The sequence below is a fragment of the Ostrea edulis genome, chromosome 1, assembly GCF_947568905.1.
Source record: "Ostrea edulis chromosome 1, xbOstEdul1.1, whole genome shotgun sequence".
In the NCBI taxonomy this organism is placed as follows: Eukaryota; Metazoa; Mollusca; class Bivalvia; order Ostreida; family Ostreidae; genus Ostrea; species Ostrea edulis.
The window spans coordinates 5,908,356-5,935,371 of NC_079164.1; the positions used below are offsets into that span (position 1 = coordinate 5,908,356).

Below are 27,016 nucleotides of genomic sequence, written 5' to 3' on the forward strand. Positions count from 1 at the left end.
AAAATACCCATAGCCATGCTGATTTTTGGAGAGAAATTTTGTTTTGAAACATTTACCCTCAATGCATTTAAAACACAAACACAAAGACTTTAAAAACATGAATCAGGGGCAGGTCACTCAGACTGTTACAATCAGGGGCAGGTCACTCCAATTGTAACAATCAGGGGCAGGTCACTCAGACTGTTATAATTAGGGGCAGATCACTCAAACTGTTACAATCAGGGACAGGTCACTCAGACTGTTACAATCAGGGGCAGGTCACTCAGACTGTACAATCAGGGGCAGATCACTCAGATTGTTACAATCAGGGACAGGTCACTCAGACTGTTACAATCAGGGGTTGATCACTCAGACTGTTACAATCAGGGGTAGATCACTCAGACTGTTACAATCAGGGGCAGATCACTCAGACTGTTACAATCAGGGGCAGATCACTCAGACTGTTACAATCAGGGGCAGATCACTCAGACTGTTACAATCAGGGGCAGGTCACTCAGACTGTTACAATCAGGGGCAGATCACTCAGACTATTACAATCAGGGGCAGATCACTCAGACAGTTACAATCAGGGACAGATCACTCAGACTGTTACAATCAGGGGCAGATCACTCAGACAGTTACAATCAGGGACAGGTCACTCAGACAGTTACAATCAGGGGCAGATCACTCAGACAGTTACAATCAGGGACAGGTCACTCAGACTGTTACAATCAGGGGCAGGTCACTCAGACTGTTACAATCAGGGGCAGATCACTCAGACTGTTACAATCAGGGGCAGATCACTCAGACAGTTACAATCAGGGGCAGATCACTCAGACTGTTACAATCAGGGACAGGTCACTCAGACAGTTACAATCAGGGGCAGATCACTCAGACAGTTACAATCAGGGGCAGATCACTCAGACAGTTACAATCAGGGACAGGTCACTCAGACTGTTACAATCAGGGGTAGATCACTCAGACAGTTACATTCAGGGACAGGTCACTCAGACAGTTACATTCAGGGACAGGTCACTCAGACAGTTACAATCAGGGGCAGATCACTCAGACTGTTACATTCAGGGACAGGTCACTCAGACAGTTACAATCAGGGGCAGATCACTCAGACTGTTACAATCAGGGGCAGGTCACTCAGACTGTTACAGATTCTTCTGTACTGCCGATTTGTAGTGTATCGAGAGTCCTTAAAGAAGAAAAGGATGAGAAATGTAGCACTTTTAAGGACTCACTGTAGCTTGTCATTCTTGACTGTGAATTAAGGACTCACTGTAGTTTGTCATTCTTGACTGTGAATTAAGGACTCACTGTAGTTTGTCATTCTTGACTGAATTAAGGACTCACTGTAGTTTGTCATTCTTGACTGTGAATTAAGGAATCACTGTCTAGTTTATTGGGTGTGGGAGATGATTGACTACAATGGAAAACATTATTATATTTACATAACAGTGAAGCTGTTTTACATGGATTATCAAGTTTACCATCATAGTTAATTACCTCAAATACAAAACAAACTAGACATGCAGGCCTTATATTTATATTTGAAATAGAAGTGAAAATATGGAATGAATATATCAAAAATACTGCCACAGTCCCCGCCCACTGATGTCATGACAAGTTGCTGATTTACATGCAAACTTGTGAAAAATACACATAATGGGGAAATTTACACATTGGAACTTCACAAGGTTATCACAGAGAGACAGTTAAAATTATAAATATTATAGGGTTAATTGTATCAGGGTCATAGTGACTTATAGAGGAGATTGAGGACATTCACAAGGTTATTTCAGAGAAACAGTTAAAATTATAAATATTATAGGATTAACTGTATCAGGGTCATAGTGACTTATAGAGGAGATTGAGGACATTCACAAGGTTATCACAGAGAAACAGAATTATAAATATTATAGGATTAACTGTATCAGGGTCATAGTGACTTATAGAGGAGATTGAGGACATTCAAAGATTCCTCAAGGACCAGAGTTTCAGATCATCTATACCATGGATGAAATAGCTGTAAATGAAGTGAATAACAGCAGAATTGAGTCTCAAAAGTATATATAGTTGTTATTTAGGAAGAGAAAATCTGGGTAATTTTTCCTAATGATCAGCTACATGTATGTTACGCTTGTGAACGATTACGCCCAGGAGAAATATGGCGTACAATGTAGATTTCCTCCGACTGGATTATACTGTTTGGGGGATAGTTCTCTAGAAATATGTGTGCATTATCAATAAAAAATATGTCTTTAGAGAAGATAATGGCAGACAATTTGGAAAACCAACAACAGGAAGTGGTGGCGATTGCTTGTGATTTAAACGGTGTGAGGAGATTGGGGTCATTTTATGGCTTGTTCTTCTAATCCAGTACTCGGGTCTAGAATTTAAACTTTTCCGAGATGTCTAACATTAATTTCAAGGCAAACTGTGTGGGGGTGTATTTAGTGCTGAGGTGTACAGGTTGGGTTGTCTTTGATTTCTGTTTGTGAGACCCAGAGGATATGCAATACATATTGTATTTCTGTATGTTTGCATTTCCAAAGTTTTCATACAAATTGTAATGGTGGCCATTTCCTCATGAATGCGTTGCACTGTTGTGAACAGTATGCAGATGAATCTTGATAGATGTAATGCGCCTGTATTTTAACGATTGGGAATTCTAACAGAAGTAAAGGTAAAATGTAAAGTATAAGAAATAAATTTCCATTTTGAAAATACGTGTACTTCATGAACTACCACTGCAGTCCATACCCTCATGAATATCCAAAAGGAAAATTTATTTTTTAAATGTATGTAAAACTTCATTTTAGGTGATTGGTTTGAGCCCTGGCTTGATAAAGAACCCTCACTGCTAATTAATGTCGAGAGTGCTTATAACCTAGCATAGCTTCAGATTTGTGAAAATTCACCTGAACCTGAGTTGGAGGGGGGCACATTTTGCAATGTGCTGTGGCGAAAGTTTTTGAAATCCTTAATATATATTTATAACTGAATTTGAAGAAATTCCGTAATTATAAATCAATTTCCGATCAAAATCCCCAACATCTGACGTGATCATTGCTGAATTCTGATTGGTTCTTTTATTTGATGACATAATCAACAGTTCCTTACCAAGTAACTGTAATGTCAACTTGTTGCGAGTGAACTTGCTGAATCAGCATTTGCTGCTTTGTATTATGCAATTATCATTAACAGAGGCCAGGCAGTGTTAGATTTTGATGGATTAATTGATTTAAGTTGCAAAAACAAAAAAAAAACATCCTCTATAAGGAACTAAATAAAAAAGTCCGACAAACAACCTTGATGTAAATATTACATGGTGACAGTCGTGGTGTTATAATGGATCTGAAAGTCAAAGTGTTTCCTTCTAAATTGGTTTAATGAAAAGATGATTGATAAACTTGTGTTTCTAGAATCTTGGGAAACATCAGCATTTTATGGAATAATGTCAAGAAAGGGGTGGTTTTGAAGACACCGGATGTTGCAAGGCTGAATTTTATAGATATTGTTATTAAGAAGTTCATAAAAATAAGTCTCTTGGCATGGTACTAAGAAACAAACAACTACAGGGATGTTATTCATTTAGAATGCATTCAATGCGTTTACTATTAAATGTTATTTTTAAATGGTCTTTTAAGAATCCTTTTTGAACTGTGATTTTTCACTGTAATTCCTGTGGCCCATTCTCATAGCCATGTGAGGGAGATGATGTCACACACGATTACGTAGCCGTGTGAGGGAGATGATATCACACACGATTATGTAGCCGTGTGAGGGGGGAGATGATGTCACACACGATTACGTAGCCATGTGAGGGAGATGATGTCACACACGATTACGTAGCCGTGTGAGGGAGATGATGTCACACAAGATTACGTAGCCGTGTGAGGGGGAGATGATGTCACACACGATTACGTAGCTGTGGGAGGGGGGAGATGATGTCACACACGATTACGTAGCCGTGTGAGGGAGATGATGTCACACACGATTACGTAGCCGTGTGAGGGGGGAGATGATGTCACACACGATTACGTAGCCATGTGAGGGAGATGATGTCACACACGATTACGTAGCCGTGTGAGGGAGATGATATGTCACACACGATTACGTAGCCGTGTGAGGGAGATGATATGTCACACACGATTACGTAGCCATGTGAGGGAGATGATGTCACACACGATTACGTAGCCGTGTGAGGGAGATGATATGTCACACACAATTACGTAGCCATGTGAAGGAGATGATGTCACACACAATTACGTAGCCATGTGAGGGAGATGATGTCACACATGATTACGTAGTCGTGTGAGGGGGGAGATGATGTCACACACGATTACATAGTCGTGTGAGGGGGGAGATGATGTCACACACGATTACATAGTCGTGTGAGGGGGGAGATGATGTCACACACGATTACGTAGCCGTGTGAGGGAGATGATGTCACACACGATTACATAGCCGTGTGAGGGGGATGATGTCACACACGATTACGTAGCCGTGTGAGGGAGATGATGTCACACACGATTATGTAGCCGTGTGAGGGAGATGATGTCACACACGATTACGTAGCCGTGTGAGGGGGGAGATGATGTCACACACGATTACGTAGCCATGTGAGGGAGATGATGTCACACGATTACGTAGCTGTGGGAGGGGGGAGATGATGTCACACACGATTACGTGGCCATGTGAGGGAGATGATGTCACACACGATTACGTAGCCGTGTGAGGGGGGAGATGATGTTACACATGATTACGTAGCCATGTGAGGGAGATGATGTCACACACGATTATGTAGCTGTGTGAGGGAGATGATGTCACACACGATTATGTAGCCGTGTGAGGGGGATGATGTCACACACGATTACGTGGCCATGTGAGGGAGATGATGTCACACACGATTACATAGCCATGTGAGGGGGGAGATGATGTTACACATGATTACGTAGCCATGTGAGGGAGATGATGTCACACACGATTCCATAGCCGTGTGAGGGGGGAGATGATGTCACACACGATTATGTAGCTGTGTGAGGGAGATGATGTCACACACGATTACATAGCCGTGTGAGGGAGATGATGTCACACACGATTACGTAGCCGTGTGAGGGGGATGATGTCACACACGATTACATAGCCGTGTGAGGGAGATGATGTCACACACGATTACATAGCCGTGTGAGGGAGATGATGTCACACATGATTACGTAGCCATGTGAGGGAGATGATGTCACACACGATTATGTAGCTGTGTGAGGGAGATGATGTCACACACGATTACATAGCCGTGTGAGGGAGATGATGTCACACACGATTATGTAGCCGTGTGAGGGGGGAGATGATGTCACACACGATTATGTAGCCGTGTGAGGGGGATGATGTCACACACGATTAGGACCTCAGTATACACACAGTGCACTTCTGTGTTTTTCAACATCTCTGTTGATTTTTTTTAATAAAGACTTGTAACATTGTACACATACAAATCAATTCAAACACAAAATGCCAATATTCTGTACTTGATTTGGCAATTAAAACATTGTAAATGTGATGCAATATTCAGCTTGTGTATGATGCCACTGCTAATGTCATTTTTCACAAGTTAAAATAAATATGTCGAAATATGAATATCTGTGATCAATATCTGAAATATCACAGTTGAATTTGAAGAATTTTGCTCAAGTAGAATTGCACTTTATTTCCTGCATGTTATTTGATGAACATTTATAGATTATCAACTGATTATTGGAAAACATGCATATTTCCTGATAATCAGCCAATAACCTTTAATTATAAGATATTCTTATACTCCTGTAAGTGGAGATTTAGGGGCCGGTATACAGTAACCTTTAATTATAAGATATTGGAGATTTAGGGGCCGGTATACAGTAACCTTTAATTATAAGATATTGGAGATTTAGGGGGCGGTATACAGTAACCTTTAATTATAAGATATTGGAGATTTAGGGGCCGGTATACAGTAACCTTTAATTATAAGATATTGGAGATTTAGGGGGCGGTATACAGTAACCTTTAATTATAAGATATTGGAGATTTAGGGGCCGGTATACAGTAACCTTTAATTATAAGATATTGGAGATTTGGGGCCGGTACACAGTAACCTTTAATTATAAGATATTGGAGATTTAGGGGGCGGTATACAGTAACCTTTAATTATAAGATATTGGAGATTTAGGGGCCGGTACACAGTAACCTTTAATTATAAGATATTGGAGATTTAGGGGCCGGTATACAGTAACCTTTAATTATAAGATATTGGAGATTTAGGGGCCAGTGCACAGTAACCTTTAATTATAAGATATTGGAGATTTAGGGGCCGGTATACAGTAACCTTTAATTATAAGATATTGGAGATTTGGGGGCCGGTATACAGTTTTTGGTATGTCTCTCTGTCTGTTCATCTGTAAAAACTTTAACTTCGGCCATACTGACTTTAGAATGGATGGTGAGAGGGCTTTCATATTTCACATGTGTATTCCTTGTACCAAGACCTTTCTTCTGGTACCAAAATGTTTGACCTTGTGACCTTCATCTTGGAGTTTGACCTACTTTTGAAAAACTTTAAATATTATAGGTTATTGACTGAATATTGGGAAAATATGTTAGCACTTCATGAAAAATGTGCCAGAATGAAGTGTTGCATTTCATACCTTTAAGTATTGTCAAAAATGATTGATTGATTGATTGATTTAATATCGTTTAACATCCCTCTTGAGAATTAATATTTCACTCATATGGAGACATCACCACTGCCGGTGAAGGGCTGCAAAATTTAGACCTGAATATGCTCGGCGCTTATGGCCATCAAGCAGGGAGGGATCTTTATCATGCCACACCTGCTGTGACACGGGGCCTCGGTTTTTGTGGTCTCATCCGAAGGACAGCCCCATTTAGTCGCCTCTTACAACAAGCAAGGAGGTACTGAGGATCTATTCTAACCCCGATCCCCACGGGACTGTTGAAAATGAAATGTATTTCTTATATAATTTCTGTCGGAATTCCCTGATGTTGAAATAGACATGCTATATTTATCAAGATTCAACCGCACATTGTTCACAACAGGGCAACGCATTCATGTGGAAATGACTGTCATTACAATGTGGAGATATCAACCGCAAAATCATCACAAATCAAAAACAGAGAAAGAGTGATCGATGATATTTTCCAAAATGTAATTAAACAGAATTGTAATCGCACATTACGGGTATTGTGAATCGGTTTATTCTTCAACAATTTGTATTTCAATTGTTGCCACCACAGTAAGAAAGAAATATTGAGTTTAGGAATGGGGGGGGGGGTTGAAATCAGAAGTTAATTCATTTGTTATTCATTTTAAAAATCTAACATTTACCTTCCAAATAACAAACTTTATTAAATGATAAATGCAGTGTAATTATAGTACTTAGCTTAGCAATGAAGCACGCTGTGTGCCAAGTCTTACATAAAACTTGAAAGTTCCTCTTAAAGAAATGCCAAGAAAAATGTCATATACACCTTGGAGTAGATTTCTTGCCATAGTATAATGTCAGTGGATTAGCCTGACTAATTGTTCGTGAAGGTGATTAGCTTACGAAGCAAGTAAAAGAGTACAAGGCAAGAAAAGATAACTGTCTTGATTCCGAGGGAGTCGTTCAAGGTCATTCAGCAAATAGGACTGATTTGATGTGTTTTTTCTGTAATTGAAATCAGCATTTACATAAATCTCCCAGTTTGGAAATCCTCTCAGTGGCTGAGGGCCAACAGTGTTGATGCTTTGATCCTTTTTGCTGCCTTTTTGCAATTTTATCTCCGATCAGACACAGCGACAAAATTATTGGATTTCCACAATCAAGTAGAATTTGATTTACTAGATATCAATGAAGATATTTCACTGGTTATCGAGGTCTCTTTTTAACAGGCTATATTTGTCTGAAAGCTTGATCCAAATGTCTGCAAAATGTGATTTTTTAAATATTTGTATTCTTTTTCTACTAATGAATTTTTTTTTCAATTTTTTTTTTATTCTTGAAATGGATTATTACAAGTATTCAGATTCAAATTCTGGTTTCATCATTTTTAAAAAAAATTTCTCTGACAACAACTCATCCTCTTACTGCAACAGATGGGTGATCTAGTCACATGACATCAGCCTGAAGGAAATATTGCCGAATTCTCACGCAACCTTTCTCTGGTATGGAATTGGAGTGCATGACATCCCACAGAAATCAAACACTTTATCCAAATCATCAAAACTGATAAATAAATCAAGTCATATAAAAATCAAGTCTATTAGATTAATTTAGGGCTGACCCCATTGTCTTGTTTTATGGCTTTTTAATTTACAAGTAGTCAGTTTTCATGTCATTTTTGGGGGTAATGAAATAAGGCCTTCACTTTGACTCTTGATAACACGGTTTGAAATGATTGATTTACCCAGTATTGTTGTGTATGTTTTATAGCAAAAGAAATCGCAGGATGCCCAGATGAGGGCGGCTGCTCTGTCGCGGGAGCTGGAGTTGACGAAAGCCATCAGTGACAAACAGAAAGGCCAGATCTCACAGCTACAGGAATTACTGGCCAACCGGGAGCACCAGCACAGGTACTATCCAAATCACATCATAGTGGTCAATTATTGACCAATCGGGACCACCAGCACAGGTACTATTCAAATTATATCATAGTGGTCAGTTACTGACTAATCGGGAGCACCACAGGTACTGAACGCCATCCAAATCACATCATAGTGGTCAATTACTGACCAATCGGGAGCACCAGCACAGGTACTATCCAAATCACATCATAGTGGTCAATTATTGACCAATCGGGACCACCAGCACAGGTACTATTCAAATTATATCATAGTGGTCAGTTACTGACTAATCGGGAGCACCACAGGTACTGAACGCCATCCAAATCACATCATAGTGGTCAATTACTGACCAATCGGGAGCACCAGCACAGGTACTATCCAAATTACATCATAGTATCATAGTGGTCAATTACTGACCAATCGGGAACACTAGCACAGGTATGGACTTCCATTCAAGTTACATCATAGTGGTCAAGGTCATTCTTGATCTGTGTATTTCATATTTCTCTCTTACAAATATACAGTAAAACCAGCTTATAATGCACATGCTTATAACAAAATGACACTTATTGTGAACTGATGTTTGTTATCCTATGAAAGGAAAATAACAAACATTTTATTGCATATGCCTAAGTTTGGTTATAACAAACTGTTTTTTGATGGGGTTTTATTTATTTATTTATTTTTTTTGCTAGCCCTTGAGGTCCACTATCACCTTCTTTTACAGTATTGATATTTTGTAATAATGCTTCAGAATTCTTGTTTATGTCCTTGGGATGTGGACTTCTCTCAATCAAGGTCATATTTGCAAAGTCATTCCCACTCTCCATCCATGACTTGAAAGAGCTTGCTAGGTGTCAAATTTTGACTGAAATTCGCCATTTCTTCCTTTGTTTCTCTGGTAAACCATATCCCTATCTTCGAAATCTACATAGGGGATGCCAAATTTAGAACATAGCCTACTTGGCTTCAAGCAAGTCCTGGAGCATCCATCAATTAATTTCTGAAACCTGTCAGCCTCCAACTTGGTTCCATTGATTATGAACATTTTGTTGTTCACAGCTTGACCCCATCAACACAAATATGCATACACTGGTTATCTAATGAGGAAGAAGGATGGGGTCATTTTATGAATGAAGCTTAATTGTCATGGTCTGGCTAATTCCCTGAATGTGGGCCAGTATAGCAGAGTGACGATATTGTACGTGATGGTGGGTCGTTGTAAGACAAGGTTGTTTTATATTCTGTTTATTATGTAACCTTCTCTATCAATCAGCTATATCTGTACTGATTAAATCACATCAGGAGGTGCACTGGGTGTAGAAGAGTGTGTCAACTTTGTTTTAAGTGAAATCTGTGTGTTAAGCTTGCCTTAACTTAAGAACTAGAGATATTTTGTTTAATTCATTGTTTTGTACTAAACTAGTTCCATATTCTGTTTAAATTCAATAGTTATACCCCCGGAACGAAGTTCTGGGGGGTATATAGGAATCATTCTGTCCGTCCGTCTGTCTGTCTGTGCAGATTCGTGTCCGGGTCATAACTTCTTTGTTCTTTGACTTAGTTATACCATATTTGGCACACAGGTAGATCACCATGAGACGATGTGTCGAGTACCTTCATGACCTCTATATGACCTTGACCCTTGACCTCAAGATCAAAATTAAAGGTTTTTTTTTACAATGGATTCATGACCGGGACATAACTTGTTTGTTCTTTGACATAGGCATACCATATTTGACACATGAGTGTATCACCATGAGACGATGTGTCATGTACCTTCATAACCTCCATATGACCTTGAACTTTTACCTCAAGGTCAAAATTTATTATAGGGTTTTGACATAGTCATACCATAAGACATGGGTGTATCACCATGAGACTATGTGTCATGTACATTCATGACCTCTTTATGACCTTGACCTTTGATCTCAAGTTCAAAATTATAGGTTTATGCCATGGATTTGTGTTCGGACTATATCTTCCATTTTCTTCTACAAAGGCATACCATATTTTTACACTCAGGAAAGAGGAAATTTATACCTATTAACAACACCCTTTTGGAGATTGGGGTAAGCGGGGGGTATTCTTAGTGAGCATTGCTCACAGTACATCTTGTTATAGTACAATGGCGGATCCAGGATTTCTTAAAGGGGGTGGGGGGCAATATGCGTGGGGTCTGGGGACTCCTCGGTTTTGAGGCTTTGTAGGTTATCATAAAGGCATCGGGTCTAAGATATTGGTAAAATTTTACATGTTCCAAAAAGGTGGCAAAATTAAAGATAATAACTAGAAAATCACAAAATGTTCTTCAGAATGTTTACAAACACATTGGATACGATAGTAATTACAAAATAATTATCATTTGCCTAAACTGGTACCCTGTTGACTTTGCATCTCTTATGTTTGTGTGTAGCCACCAATCAGCAGGGTACCAGTTTAATATATTGTCCTCCACACAAACATTTTATAAAGGATTAAAATGTCAAAATGACTTCAATTTCAAAGCGCTGCAGCTATAGATAACTCATAATTAATACTACAAATTTGTTTTCTGGAGTTCTTCTTGCAAAATATTGTGATGTCATTTTTGAGATAAAAGATAGACCCTATTCCTTTAATGGGTTGTTCTAGCTATAACCTTACACATGATAAAATCAATAAATAACCACAGATAATTGATTTGTTTATTTTTATGAATATATATAAATCTATTGTTGATATCAGGAAATCATTATATATTAAATAGACGTACACAGAGAAAAATGTCAGCATAGGAGTTACTGCCCTTGACAGCATTTTATATATATATATATATATATATATATATATATATATATATATAAAAGCACTAAGTTCCAACAACACCCGATAGATATATATAGAGAGAGAGAGAGAGAGAGAGAGATGTAATTGATCATTCATAGAAAATGTATTATCAACTAATTTACCAATTGTTTTTATTATTCCCAGTGAATAAATTCCTCCAAAAGATATATTTCCATCACAAAGTTTAATTAGATAAAGATTTGGCAAAAACCTATGATGTTATATGAGGATAATTACTGTTTAGCAAAATAATATACAAATCTGTATAGGTGCAGATTTGTATAAATTTTGACCCCCTGGGCCAGTGATGGTAAATGTTAGAGATCCAAAGGCTGCTTGTGGGAATATTTTAGAATTCTTTACAATAGCAGTTTGTCTAAATACTGTAAATCACTTTTATTTTGTGTGGAGACAATGATATATTTATTCACAAAACATTAATTTCGTGAATCATTTGTAATATATAGGAAAGGAGAAATTGTTCTGGCTGGACTGGGAATCGAACCCGAGACCCCAGCACCACTAGTCAGGTGCTCTAACCACTGAGCTACCCAGGCCGATATCCACAGTACAGACCACCCCAACTCCTAAACATTATTTAGTTATTAATTTTCTTTGTGTAAGAGTTAATTCGCAAGAAATAAATTTTTGTGAATGGCAAGTCTCGCGAAATTACTCTTAAATAATGTTCTGGTGAATAAAGCATTATTTACAGTAATATGCATGCATCCTGAGACAGTTAGTGTAAGAATCCATCAACATGCCTGGGTCACTTAGTGAAACAGTGTATGTATCCATCAACATGCCTTGGTCACTCTGTGTCGAGACACCACTAGTGTTCCTAACTTATCAGTCTCATCTCTACAGGAACAAGATGGCTTGGGTGAGCAATGTGGCCCATGGGTCTCTTGTACCTACTTAGATGAAAGACACGTTTCTTAGCCTGTCATATTGGAATATTTTGCATAAAAGTATACATGTATTACATAATATTAGAAAGTTAGTAATGACATGTAAAATGTATCAGGTTAGTAATGACATGTAAAATGTATCGGTTTAGTTTTAAATTCATAATCAACACTTGGGTCTATAATAAGCAAACACTTTCTGCAGTTGAAGATTAACAAAAGACAAATTTTAGGCCTCTTATTCAACAAAGTCGTTTAAGAAATAAATTTCTGAATCAATTTTAAAAATGTATGAGGGTATGAGCTGTGATGCTGCGTGCCGGTGTGAAGCATTCAAGTTCACACCCACATGTATATTTAAAAAGAAAATTGATTTTTCCCATTTACATTATACTGAAATTTCTGTCGGAATTCCCTGAATTAAATTAGACGTATTATGTTTATCTAGATTTGTATGTGCAGTGTTCAGAACTACATCGCATTCATGAATAAATGGCTATTACAACTGATAGAATGTAAACATATATGTGTGTATCACCCAGTGTTGTTGCTCAGGACCAGTAAGGAATTTTTCTGCCTTTTTAATGATCAGATTATCTCCCTTTTATGTTTTGCAGACGTTTATGTGCCAATAATTGTAATGAAGGTCTGGAACATTCAATTCCCCAGTCTCATCACGGTACATGTTGGAAATGTTGATATGTATAGATACATATTAATTAGAAGGTCTAGGGTATGATTCCATCACTTTAACGCATCAAGTCATTGATTGTAATTAGACATTACTCTTATTAACCATCCACGGCAAACTCATTACAAATGGCCAACTACCGTAGAGAGAAGTTATTGTGAAGGAGAGAAGGCTACAATTCTTCCACTATCTTATTTGCTAAAATCATGCAATGGCTAGTTCATCGAGTGGTAAAACTGAAAAGTATGTAGATTTATTGCCCCACTGTGTTAGCGACCTGCTCGGTAATGGTGGTTTTTAGCTTCATGGAGTGGAGCTGGTCATTTGCTGTCCTACACTTATGTGGAATTAAGTTAGATTAACAGGGTTTTTGCACTGCTATATATCTTTGTCCAGCTCTAGGACTTAATGCAAGAACACAACAAACTGATCGAAGAAAAGTTATTAGGCTGGCCGTGCGTTAAAAAGACTTTCTCAGCCACTACATGCACTGCGTTAGGGGTTGGTTAATATCTGCCTCTCATAAATTTGTCTCTCAAAGTGAAGTGTGTTTAAATCAAATTATGTTCCATGCAGTTAGGCCACAAAATATGAGTTTCCCTCCATTTAAGATTCTTTTTCTTGCTGGTAGATATTGATGTACATCGTAGTGACACAGATAATGCTGCTCAGCTCTTTGTTGTCTCGGTGACAGAAATATCTCTCAACAGACGTAATATTCCAGCGGCGTCTGTTTTCTTGTCTATGTCGTCAGTGTGTTATAATCCCACACAATTCTTACAATTGACCATAAATGTTTCTGTTTATAGTTTTGTTTAAAAGAAATAACCTATGATGTATATAAATCTTGCTGTCTGTGCGTAGCGTGGAATTCGTAACTGTTGTTTTGAAGGAATTACTGTTTCACAATTAAAGTTGCAATTGTTTTTCATCTTGAAATTTGATTATAATCTTATACTATTACATGTAAAAGGGGTGTTTGTTATGACTATATTAAAATTTTCACAACCAATTTTAAAATGCGTAAAAACAAATAAAGCTTTCCTTATTCAGTATTTGCAGTTGTAATTAACATGAAAATTTGAGTTTGCAAAGTATGAAAAAGTGCATTATAACCACAGATTCGTAAAATTTGCAGATGGCAAAAATAAACATAAAAAGTTCGGGGTTTTATAGCAGAATAAAGTAATGGAAAATTTGATATTTCAGGGAGGAACTGAACAAGAGATAAGTTTGAGGTTTATTTAACAGAATAAAGTTATGATTATTTATTATTACAGGGAGGAACTGAACAAGAGATGCAGTTTGAGGTTTATTTAACAGAATAAAGTTATGATTATTTATTATTACAGGGAGGAACTGAACAAGAGATGCAGTTTGAGGTTCATTTAACAGAATAAAGTTAATATGATTATTCATTATTACAGGGAGGAACTGAACAAGAGATGCAGTTTGAGGTTTATTTAACAGAATAAAGTTATGATTATTTATTATTACAGGGAGGAACTGAACAAGAGATGCAGTTTGAGGTTTATTTAACAGAATAAAGTTATGATTATTTATTATTACAGGGAGGAACTGAACAAGAGATGCAGTTTGAGGTTTATTTAACAGAATAAAGTTATGATTATTTATTATTACAGGGAGGAACTGAACAAGAGATACAGTTTGGACAGCAAGGAGCTGCAGGAAGTAATATCCGAGCAGGTGAAAAAGGCCGAGAAAAATTACAACATGGAGGTCAAATCTCAGAATGAAAAGTAAGTGGGGACCATTAAATAAAGAAGTAATTGAAGTGTGAACCAGCTAAAAAGAACACCAGGAAATTAATGTCACATATTTTGTTGCCCTGATACTTTGGAATATAATTTTATTTTAATTTGCTTGATTTCATTTTGAAATATATTTGAAAGAAGCTTTGCTTTAAATTCATTTCAAGAGAATGCATGATGTTTAAAATGGTATAAAACAAATGAGTAGAAATGGCCAGTATGTGTTACAGAACTGCCAAATCACAGAACATTGTAGAAGCTATTTAAAGATAAGAGTATGGAAGTTTTCTTTTCAATATTGAAAGAAATGAAGGGTAAGAAAATGTAGGGAATTGAAAGTAAGTCCATCTCATAAAATATGATGGATATTGAACATAATGAAAAGAAATCTATCATAAAAGCAAAAGTACTGAGATTTGGAGATCGGGTGTCCGGGTAGCGCAGAGGTAGCACTCTTGCTTCTCACCGCTTCGACCTGAATTTGATCCCCGTGATCGGCAGTGGTCGTATGTGAGAGGGTATAGCGGTCGCCCGCTCGGACACGTGGGTTTCCTTCTGGTACTCCGGTTTCCAACATCCTCGCATCAAAGGACCCCATTGGAAATAAGCTTTTGAGCTTTCATGGGTTATCCTTGGTATTTATGTATGTATGTATATACCGAATAAACTTTTATATATTTGGAGACCACAAGTTCGTGGGCTAGCTTTCCAATCAATGTTGAGATATAGACGTGTAAATGTTAGAATTGAAGCTTGACTGTCAATACGTGTGTGTATTCAGGATGTATATAGAAGATATTCCGTGAGAGTGATCATTAAAGACTTCGGGGGAATGTCCATACTCTGTCAAATATTGTTAAAGATTGCATAAACTATTGTAGGCAATTAATGAGGTGTAATTGACCCCCTCTAATTAGATTATATTCTGATAACAGAGGCTGTGGCTGAAAGCATGTACAATGGGAAAAAACATTTTGTCAAGGTTATTATGTAAGATAAACACATTTACAAGAGCTTGCTCGGAGAAAACAACCAACACATCTCAGAGGACGGCCACTTCTGTGGTGTCTAGGATGAATGGAGCCACGTCTTACCATCGTATAATTCGTGGTCAGTTATCTTCTGTCCGCTGGTTAATTGTGGCATTATGTTAGAGATGCTTTTGTTTAGATTACTGTTTTTATTCTGCCAGAGATGCACTATACACAATTTGACGTATAAATTGTCTAAGTTAGCCATCATGCATTTACAGAGCCATCTAATAATATGGCCAGAGTTGCTAAATTAAGATTTTTTTTTAAATTGTCAGACTTGGGGGCAGTTACCTACGGTAAGGTTATGTAAGGCAGACTTTCTGCCGACCAGATCACTTGGGATTCTTTAACTATAGGTGTCTATACAAAAGAATATTTTTTCAATAGTCAGTGTTTGCATTTGTCTGGTTGTCCATCTATTGTTTGTCTGTCTGACTGTCTGTAACATTTAACTCACATAACATATAACAATTTAAGATCAACTCCTGTATATGAACAAATAGTTCCTTCTACTGTAGTATTAAGATTGCAAAAATTATTCACTGTGGATCAGAAATCATAATACTCACTTAAAATGTTCATACATGTATAACTGGTATTTTCTGCAGGTGCAATTTTTGCTATTTAAAATTCCTAAAACATATCGGATTCTGTGTTTCCAATTCTGCAGTTGCATTTTACCTATATATATTTGGACATTTTAATTTTTGCGGATTTTTCCTCTCTGCGACATTCCGTAATAAGAATTAACAACACAGAAAAACATGTTCTATGATATATACATTTTAATTTTTGCGGATTTTTCCTCTCTGCGACATTCCGTAATAAGAATTAACAACACAGAAAAACATGTTCTAGGATATATACATTTTAATTTTTGCGGATTTTTCCTCTCTGCGACATTCCGTAATAAGAATTAACAACACAGAAAAACATGTTCTATGATATATACATTTTAATTTTTGCGGATTTTTCCTCTCTGCGACATTCCGTAATAAGAATTAACAACACAGAAACACATGTTCTAGGATATATACATTGTCCATGCAAGTAAAGCTCAATTTCATGGTGCAGATTTTTCTCTTTTCGTAAAAATAAAAACATCTTTATTTTTTCAGTATTTATGAAATTCTTAAAACATTTGACCTCTGTTAAGAGATCATGGACCGTTTAATACCCGTAATTTTGATGTCATTAACATTATTTCACTGTGGAATTCGAGTTCATGCTACACAAAAACAGCGGATGGCAGCTGGACACAGCTGTTTCTCTCTAAATGACCGATTAAAGGGGCTGCCATCCCATATAAAGTAACCAAGTTAAGCCATGATTTGGGAGTGATCCATACAGAGGCTGTGACCTCAAGGGTCATTATAACTCCTCCAGAAGTCCAGCTGGACAGCATGGACTGAGTAAAAAGGAAGGTATTTTAAAAAGATCTTTAACAAAATTCACATGGTTTTGTATGGCCCTTCGTACATCAGGTTTTTCAGTGTTATGTGTGGCCTTTCTTGCGTCATTTTTTTCATGTTTAAGGACAATTGCTACAAACAATTTTTCTCAAAATGATGAAAACGAATTCAAAACTAAGTTTATGTTTTTATAAGTAAAATGAGTACAATTTACTGTATTAATAATAGATAGTTCCCATGATTTATCAATTAAGGAAAATTTGATATATGGATCAGTTATATATATAGGGATAATATATTCAAAGTTTTGAACATGATATAAAATTTAAAGTCCCTTGGTTTTTTTTTTTAGGAATTTTATATTTACACTTGTTACAATGAAACTAATATAAACAATATATATATATCAAGCCATGCATCCATTTTATTGTTTGTATCGAGTATCCTTAAGAAGGACTTGGCTGATCCACTGACTGGGTGTATTGTATTTAGTGACCTTCAAGTGACCTTAAGAAGGACTTGGCTGATCCACTGACTGGGAGTATTGTATCGAGTGACCTTAAGAAGGACTTGGCTGATCCACTGACTGGGTGTATTGTATTTAGTGACCTTCAAGTGACCTTAAGAAGGACTTGGCTGATCCACTGACTGGGAGTATTGTATCAAGTGATATTAAAAAGGGCTTGGCTGATCCGCTGACTGAGAGTATTTTCTTGACAGTAAATGCGTGCGATATTTTCTTGTGTATCGTTTAGGCCATAAAGAAATATGATACCTTATGCAACACTTTAATGTCAGTGCTTGGGGGTTTTTTTTTGGAAGGGTGGGTCTTTCAAAACTTTAATACTCAAAACTAGAACATTGAGAAGGTAATTAAGTGGAATAGGATTTGAACACACTACAGCGAGATTAAAACAGACATTCATACTAAGGTTGTAACCGTAATTCAGGATTATGGCTGTGAAATAGGGGGAGGTATCATTCTACATGTAATTAAAAAAGAGAAGGTTTGCCTTAACAAAGCCATCTTAGACTAACATTTGAATAATACTCCCCAATATTAGAGAAGATATTTTTAGAAAAAATTAAAACCAATGACCGGTTTATTTGGATGTTAATCCTTTCTGTAATTACTGCTGAACATGAGTGTTGTTCTTATTTAAACTGTTGAATATATTGCAACATGAGTGTTGTTCTTGTTTAAACTGTTGAATATATTGCAACATGAGTGTTGCTCTTGTTTAAACTGTTGAATATATTGCAACATGAGTGTTGTTCTTGTTTAAACTGTTGAATATATTGCAACATGAGTGTTGTTCTTGTTTAAACTGTTGAATATATTGCAACATGAGTGTTGCTCTTGTTTAAACTGTTGAATATATTGCAACATGTGTGTTGCTCTTGTTTAAACTGTTGAATATATTGCAACATGATTGTTGCTCTTGTTTAAACTGTTGAATATATTGCAACATGAGTGTTGTTGCTCTTGTTTAAACTGTTGAATATATTGCAACATGAGTGTTGTTCTTGTTTAAACTGTTGAATATATTGCAATATGAGTGTTGTTGCTCTTGTTTAAACTGTTGAATATATTGCAACATGAGTGTTGTTGCTCTTGTTTAAGCTGTTGAATATATTGCAACATGAGTGTTGTTGCTCTTGTTTAAACTGTTGAATATATTGCAACATATGTGTTGCTCTTGTTTAAAAGTGGATCCACTTACTAGAATCTATTCAATAGAAATAAACCCGAGTTCGATTCTCAGGATCGGCAGTGGTTGTATGTGAGCAGGTAACGTGGAAATTGTCCACTCGGACACGTGGATTTCCTCCGGGTACTCCGGTTTCCTCCCACATCAATGACCTTACAGCACAAATATCTGAGTCAATGAGAAGCTTTGTTAATTGTCATGAAGAAAAAAGATTAAGACTTTATTCCAGAGATATGCCACATGATAATATGGAGTTGTTTTTAATGCTTCCAAATTTTACCTGAAGTTTATTGTGATGAATGCTTACAATTTTAGTTAATTCTTTTTGCAAATACCGAAATCAATATTTGAGTTGAATAATTTGTCCTTGTAGGGTAGACCTCCTGAGCAAGCAGTACTCAGATTTAGAGGATGAGTTTAGAATGGCCTTGCAGATAGAAGCCAACAGATTTAAAGAGGTAACTGAAGGTGTCAATCAACCTGCCCAGTTATTTTTTTCTAAGTGTAAGCCTTACAACTAAAGTTGAACTTCAGTGTCTCTAACACCGATATCTGGAATACCACGGATATGTCCAAGTGATTCAGAAGTCCCAGCCACTTACTCTTTTAGTATTGTACCCTCGATATCTTGTATCCTCAAATATCTTGACAGGTTTTCTTCTTGGTCCCATCAAGTTCGAGATATGAGGTTTTGACTGTTCATAAAAAAAACAAGTCATTTATTGATGCAAGCATCAAACACTACCACTACACGTTTTGTTTTATTTGCTCTATTTTTAAAGTTTTTTCACAATTTTATTATCTCCCTTTGTAAGGGGACGGGAAAGACTTGGCATAATGTCGGTGGCCTAGTGGTTAGGCCGTCAGACTCTCGACCGAAAGGTCGTGGGTTCAAGTCCTGGCCGCGGCAGGGCTGACGTTGTGTCCTTGGGAAAGGCACTTTACATGAATTTCCTCACTCCACCCAATTGTAAAAGGGGTACCTGGCTATAGACAGTGAAAGATATTGTTAGAATGTTAGTGCTCTGGCGCTTGTAATGGCAGCTTGCACTGTATGCTTCCTAGGAGGCTGAGAAAGTTCTAGATTGATATAAGGTCTGCTGGGGTAATAATGCATTGTAAAGCGCTTTGAGTAGCATACCCTGGAAAAAGCGCTATATAAAACCAATCATTATTATTATAAATATCTTTCTATACTCGCATCTACTGAATGAGAAATCTCGTCATATTTCTATGTCTACAAGAATGCCAAAGACAAAGTGTACCTTTCTAATTTCTTGACAATTTAAAAAAATGATGTTAATATGACAATAATAAAAACATTTAATGATATATCCCAGCCCATGTTTTAAATGATGCCTGCCCTAACAGATGGGAATAGTCCTGCACTTCAAACTGTCTTTTCTAGCATCGGATGACATCCTTCCAAGAAAAAAGTTCCCATTCAAATAAAAACCTGAAATGTATTTTTATTAAGGAACATGAGCACGGAATGGTATATTCATGATGAAGACGTTTTTATTGTTACTAATGTATTTATGTGTGTAAAAATTCAGCTCACACAAACACAGTGCGACTTAAAACATTCATGTCATATAACGGACTTGTCTCGATCCTGGCAGTCAGTAATTACTAATACATGACACATTTTGTTCTTATATATTGCATTATATACATGATTAGATCTAAATGTATAGGGTGGTTTTAAAAAAGCCAGGTGTTTGTATGTTGTCAGTTTCCAATATATCTGCTTACCTGTATAAACCTGTAATCTCAGTTAATGGCCAGGATGAAAGGTTGTACTATAAGTAAGTTCCTAGGCTAGGCTGTGTCATTTACCCGTGTTTACACTGGTCCAGGAAATCAGTGATATTGAAGTCAGTTTATTTCACTTAAGGGAACCCAAACTATCCTGTCTGTAGCTAATATTAAATCTGCTACACTAGGTAAAGTTAATTGCTAAACCACTAAGTTATTCATAACTGCTTGTTTTCATTTCTTTTATTGCAATAATCATCAATTTGATTTTTGCTTATTCAGCATTTAGTTAGGGGGAAGGGATGATAAGTAAAATATTTGGGTTCTATTTTGTACCTGAGAACTGCAATATTAATATTGCTTTGGAGGTATTTCGTGGGACGTACATTTCCAAATACTGCATAATATACATCTTTTGTACAACATTGTGCAAATGTTGATATTCATATATTTTGTGTACAATATTGTAATTTTCACATATGTGTAGGTACTTCATAGACAAATTTTGAATGAATCCTATTTTATGTATTTTTCATTTTCCTAGCTCGAGCATGCCTTCCAAACAGTTAGTGACGAGAATGCAGGAAACAAACAGGCTTTGTTAGCAGCTCAGCGGAAAGATGAGACATCTGCAAGCATGATCAGTGAGCTCACACAGGTAAATACTGGACTCAACAAAATCACACAGGTAAATATAGAACTCAACAAACTCACATAGGTAAATATAGAACTCAACAAACTCACACAGGTAAATATAGAACTCAACAAACCCACACAGGCAAATACTGGACTCAACAAACTCACATAGGTAAATACTGGACTCAACAAACTCACACAGGTAAATATATAACTCAACAAACCCACACAGGTAAATATAGAACTCAACAAACTCACACAGGTAAATATAGAACTCAACAAACCCACACAGGTAAATACTGGACTCAACAAACTCACACAGGTAAATATAGAACTCAACAAACTCACACAGGTAAATATAGAACTCAGCAAACTCACACAGGTAAATATAGAACTCAACAAACTCACACAGGTAAATATAGAACTCAACAAACTCACACAGGTAAATACTGGACTCAGCAAACTCACACAGGTAAATATAGAACTCAGCAAACTCACACAGGTAAATATAGAACTCAGCAAACTCACACAGGTAAATATAGAACTCAACAAACTCACACAGGTAAATACTGGACTCAACAAACTCACACAGGTAAATATAGAACTCAACAAACTCACACAGGTAAATATAGAACTCAGCAAACTCACACAGGTAAATATAGAACTCAAAAACCCACACAGGCAAATACTGGACTCAACAAACTCACATAGGTAAATACTGGACTCAACAAACTCACACAGGTAAATATAGAACTCAACAAACTCATACAGGTAAATACTGGACTCAACAAACTCACATAGGTAAATATAGAACTCAACAAACTCATACAGGTAAATACTGGACTCAACAAACTCACACAGGTAAATATAGAACTCAACAAACTCACACAACAAACTCACACAGGTAAACATAGAACTCAGCAAACTCACACAGGTAAATATAGAACTCAGCAAACTCACACAGGTAAATATAGAACTCAGCAAACTCACAAAGGTAAATACTGGACTCAGCAAACTCACACAGGTAAATATATAACTCAACATACTCACACAGGTAAATAACGGACTCAGCAAACTCACACAGGTAAATACTGGACTCAACAAACTCACAGGTAAATATAGAACTCAGCAAAATCACACAGGTAAATATAGGACTCCACATCAATACATTATAAACTCACACAGGTAGATACAGGACTCAACATCAATATATTATAAACTCACACAGGTAAATATAGGACTTGACATTAATACATTATAAACTCACACAGGTAGATATAGGACTCCACATCAATATATTATAAACTCACACAGGTAGATATAGGACTCCACATCAATATATTATAAACTCACACAGGTAGATATAGGACTCCACATCAATATATTATAAACTCACACAGGTAAATATAGGACTCCACATCAATACATTATAAACTCACACAGGTAAATATAGGACTCGACATCAATATATTATAAACTCACACAGGTAAATATAGGACTCCGCATCAATACATTATAAACTCACACAGGTAAATATAGGACTCGACATCAGTACGGTTGTGTGACAATACAAGTCATATTCCATGAGAAATTTTGAGGTAAGCAGTCACAAGGCTGGTTTTGTGTGACAATGAACTCAATCTCTTTGAAATAGCAAGTTAGCCTTACTGAAAATTTATTTGATCATTGATGTCAATGCTTAGTTGCACAATTTGCAACATTATTTACTATACATGAATCAGATTCTGTATACAGTTCTGTTTATGCAATAACCAATTTAATACATTTGGTCAAAACATAGGACAATATGGAATATGTTCTTTTTGCAACAAAGTGATATAGACTGGGTGTTATATAGATTGTTTAGTGAGTTGTACTAATAAAACCATCAGCAGATAATTAAAGCAATTCAGTAAACAAAACAACAAAGCAAAAATCAAGGATTCATTGACCTAATACATGTAAAATGGCAGGTTTTAAAAAAAGCACTTGGAGATTTCGGTGAATTATTCCAGTCTCTGTTATCTTAAGCTGATCAAATTCTGCTTTACATTTATTCTAATCATCAGAAGTCTGTACGATAGGAAATAGTCTTTGTTCGTGTGTGATTAGAAGTGATCATGATATCAATGAAACTGAATCAAACTGAATTTGTATTTTTATTTTATAGTTAATGATCTGTGACTAACACTGTTGTGAATGGTACCAGCCCTCCCATTAAGTTCCAGTGTTTTATTTGGTTGTACTTTTTGCTGGGGACTTATTCCGCCTGTACTCTTATAGGTCTACTGATCTTAGATGTCAGATGGGTGTTCAGATATTGTGAATCTAAAATTATCTCCCCTGAAGATTTGTAGAGGAAATCGTGTTAATTGAGTGTATTTAAGTATAGCTGTGCAAATTCCCCTCGTTGCTTGAAAAAGATACTTTTGAAAATGTTACTCGATTAAGTTCGTATCATTATCTTTTATTATACTCTAGTGTTTTGAAAATGCTTAAATCTGATTGGATGGAAAACGTTTTGTAAAAATATAATGTTTCCTGCAGGAGTAAAGGCCACACCCTCCAGGTGATAGTACATAGCAACAGGAAACATTACTTGACAACGGATTATATTATTTTAAAAATCACATGCGTCAAATTGATGCCCATACTGCTCATCGTAGAGTTTTGAAAGACATATCGTTTGAGCATATGAAATAGTTGCTGTCTGCAGTACGTTTACAGTGACATTGAATAAAAGTGATTATCAAAAATTCGACAATCCCACAGATGTACATGTACCTTGTAACTATCACAGAAAGTAACGTTTTAGACTTGTTCATTTTCAATCAATTTCATCATGTTGAAATTTTGTTTCAAAGAAATTTTATTCATAAACTCTTGACGTAAGATTATTCAGGCAGAATATTACGCAAATGACTTTACTTGGGGCTGGTAAGGGACACAAAAATTCCTATACAATACTTTCAGAATGCTTGTTTTAAGTAATAACTATGATATAGTATCCTATCAACAAATTCATATATTAATCTTTTTCTTCTTTTTTTTAAATTGTATTGTGTTCTTAAATTTGGAGCTGTAACCGGGGACATCTTTTCTATCGGTGATTAATTAAAAGCTTTACATTAGTAATTAGACAAGAAACCCAGACCTTTTATTATTTCATTTCATAAGTCAGTGGACCAGAAATTTCTGTTGACATAAAACTACTTTAAATTAACCTGGAAAGATAAATCACAAACTGCTATGCTGGTTTTGAAGCATATCTTGGAGAGAGGAATAAGAGGCAAACGAATCACAGGGAAAGCACACTGTCTGCGACTAAATCATTTGTTCATTAAAACTGTCAATAATTTTGCCTTCAGTGTTACTGGTAGATGGTTTTTAAAGTATTCCTGACGATGATTGAAGGTCACATACAAGTTAAATTAAGATCGTATTAAATTCTTCAGTACAGCTCTGTAGTGCCTTGTTTAGGATTTGGACCATTTTTGATTGGTGATAAATGAATTAAAACCAAGTCACGTGATGATTGTTCAGATTGGATTAAATGTTTAAAAACTTGTCATGACCTCTTAATAAACAGGATGTTGTTTCGGTCGTACGAATGGTTTTTATTTGGACTATGTACAATGGTCACCTCTATTTTGGTTTACTCGAAATTTTGTATAAAAATTTAGGTTTTTTGGCCATTAATCAAAATTTTTATCCCCCACTTTCAACTTTCATCTTAAATTTTGAAGCAAGGCATTGTATCTGAAGTGAAATTTTAAAACTTACATACTCCATATATGTTCTTTTAAACTCTCAAATTCTTTTCATGCCTTAAGTGCAAGAAGGTCATTTTTTATTTCCAATCTACTGCATTAATTTTTTTATATCTATATTATTAGAGGGCATGAGTATGTGTATTAATCTGATGTAATGATTGATATGAATTGCTTATGATGTGTTGGCACTAACCGACAAAACTGGCTGATGTGAATAAATGAAAATTACATTTCAAGTGCAAAAAGGTCAAGCTTAATGCTCTGTAGCTAAATAACAACTGTGATGCCTGTTTGTCATAGTATTTTTATGGAGGGTGTCCGGGTAGTGCTCTCACTTTTCACCGCTGCAACCCGAGTTGATCCCTGTGATCAGCAGTGGTTGTATGTGAGAGGGTATGGCAGTCGCCCGCTCAGACACATGGGTGTCCTCTGGGTACTCCAGTTTCCTCCTACATAAATGACTCCCTAGTGCAAACATCCGTGCATCAAAGGATCCCAATGGAAATAAGCTTTTGAGCTTTCATGGAATATCCTTAGTATGTACATATGTGTGTATGTATACAGTATAATTTGTCCAAACCGGCCTCTGAGTACTCCGGCGCTCTGTCAATTCCAGCCACAAAATATAGTTCCTAACATTTCTTTAACAAATCCTTTATTAATAATTCCCTGTACTCCGGATACTGCGTATTCTGTATATCGGCCGGCTTACACAGTCCCAACTGCTATCAATTAACTTTAATTATCCTGTGTAAACCGGCCCCTCGATGATACACCACCCTAATTGTTGCGGTCAATTGTATTCGGTGTACACAAGGTCCCAACTGCTCGTAATTAGCTCTAATTATCGCATTGAAACCAGCCACCCCACGATGACCAACCTGTCGGTATTCGGTCGATCACACGCGGTGTACACAAAGGGTGTCTCAGGGAAGTAAAAGAGTGCATGCAACTGGCGATGAGTCGCGATCAGTTTAAAATAAAACCTGATTTTTAGGGGTGCACTTTTCAATTATGACAGCACTACGCACGAGGTAATGGCGCCCTCCCCCTAACGACAGGGACAATAACTGACATTAAAAGACAAAGTTCAATTAATCGATGAATTCGACACATTCTTGGAATGAAATAAAATCGGCAACAATCCCGTTATGTTTTCAAAAGAAGCAGGGTTACCCCACGTGGACTTCTCGGAACTCTACGGCAAGTCAGACAGTGATGATATGCAGTTAGTTAGCACAACTCGCCATGTCCGGTCGATCACTCGGCATTACATTAGTTTCCGTTTCACAAATTGAGACAGTTGAAAGCGATACATTTACAATGAAAGCTGGGAAAGACAAATTTTAAACGAACACAACACAAACTTGACGAACGTACATAATGTAGCACTTGATAACGGCGATGATGTAGATGAAATCGACAATTTACCAACAGAAAATTGCACGAATAATTCCCAAATTTTAAACTGTTTAATAAAAATTAAAAAAATTTCAAATGAGCACGACAATAAAATACTGACATTTATATTTTTACAATTTGAATTCTTTTGTGATTTATTACAACGTTAGCAATCATTACACACGTATGCATAGATGGCATAGATAGTGAATACAAGGGAAGCAACTCTCATTCTTGTCAACATTCTGCACTCCGGACTCTGTGCAAACCGGCCAATTTCTTTGGAACCACACATAGCCGGTTTAGACAAATTATACTGTATATGTAATTCAACCATGCACAGTTGTCCCATGGGGATCCGGGTTAGAATAGGTCCTCTGTACCCCTTGCTAGTCGCAAGAGGTGAATAAATGGAGCGGTCCTTCGGACGAGACCACAAAAACCGAGGTACCGTGTCACAGTAGGTGTGGCACGATAAACATTCCTCCCGGCTCAATGGC

The 27,016-nt window shown here is 36.6% G+C and overlaps 1 protein-coding gene across 1 annotated transcript in view; it reads left to right on the plus strand.

Annotated features, from left to right (window-relative positions):
- Positions 1-27,016, plus strand: part of LOC125664350 (leucine-rich repeat and coiled-coil domain-containing protein 1-like) — a 123,441-nt gene that overhangs the window by 68,351 nt on the left and 28,074 nt on the right. The window contains exons 13-16 of the mRNA XM_056152159.1: positions 8,460-8,599; positions 14,662-14,778; positions 19,322-19,406; positions 21,251-21,364. Coding sequence (XP_056008134.1) covers positions 8,460-8,599; positions 14,662-14,778; positions 19,322-19,406; positions 21,251-21,364 — 456 coding nt within the window. The remainder of the gene's footprint in view (positions 1-8,459; positions 8,600-14,661; positions 14,779-19,321; positions 19,407-21,250; positions 21,365-27,016) is intronic.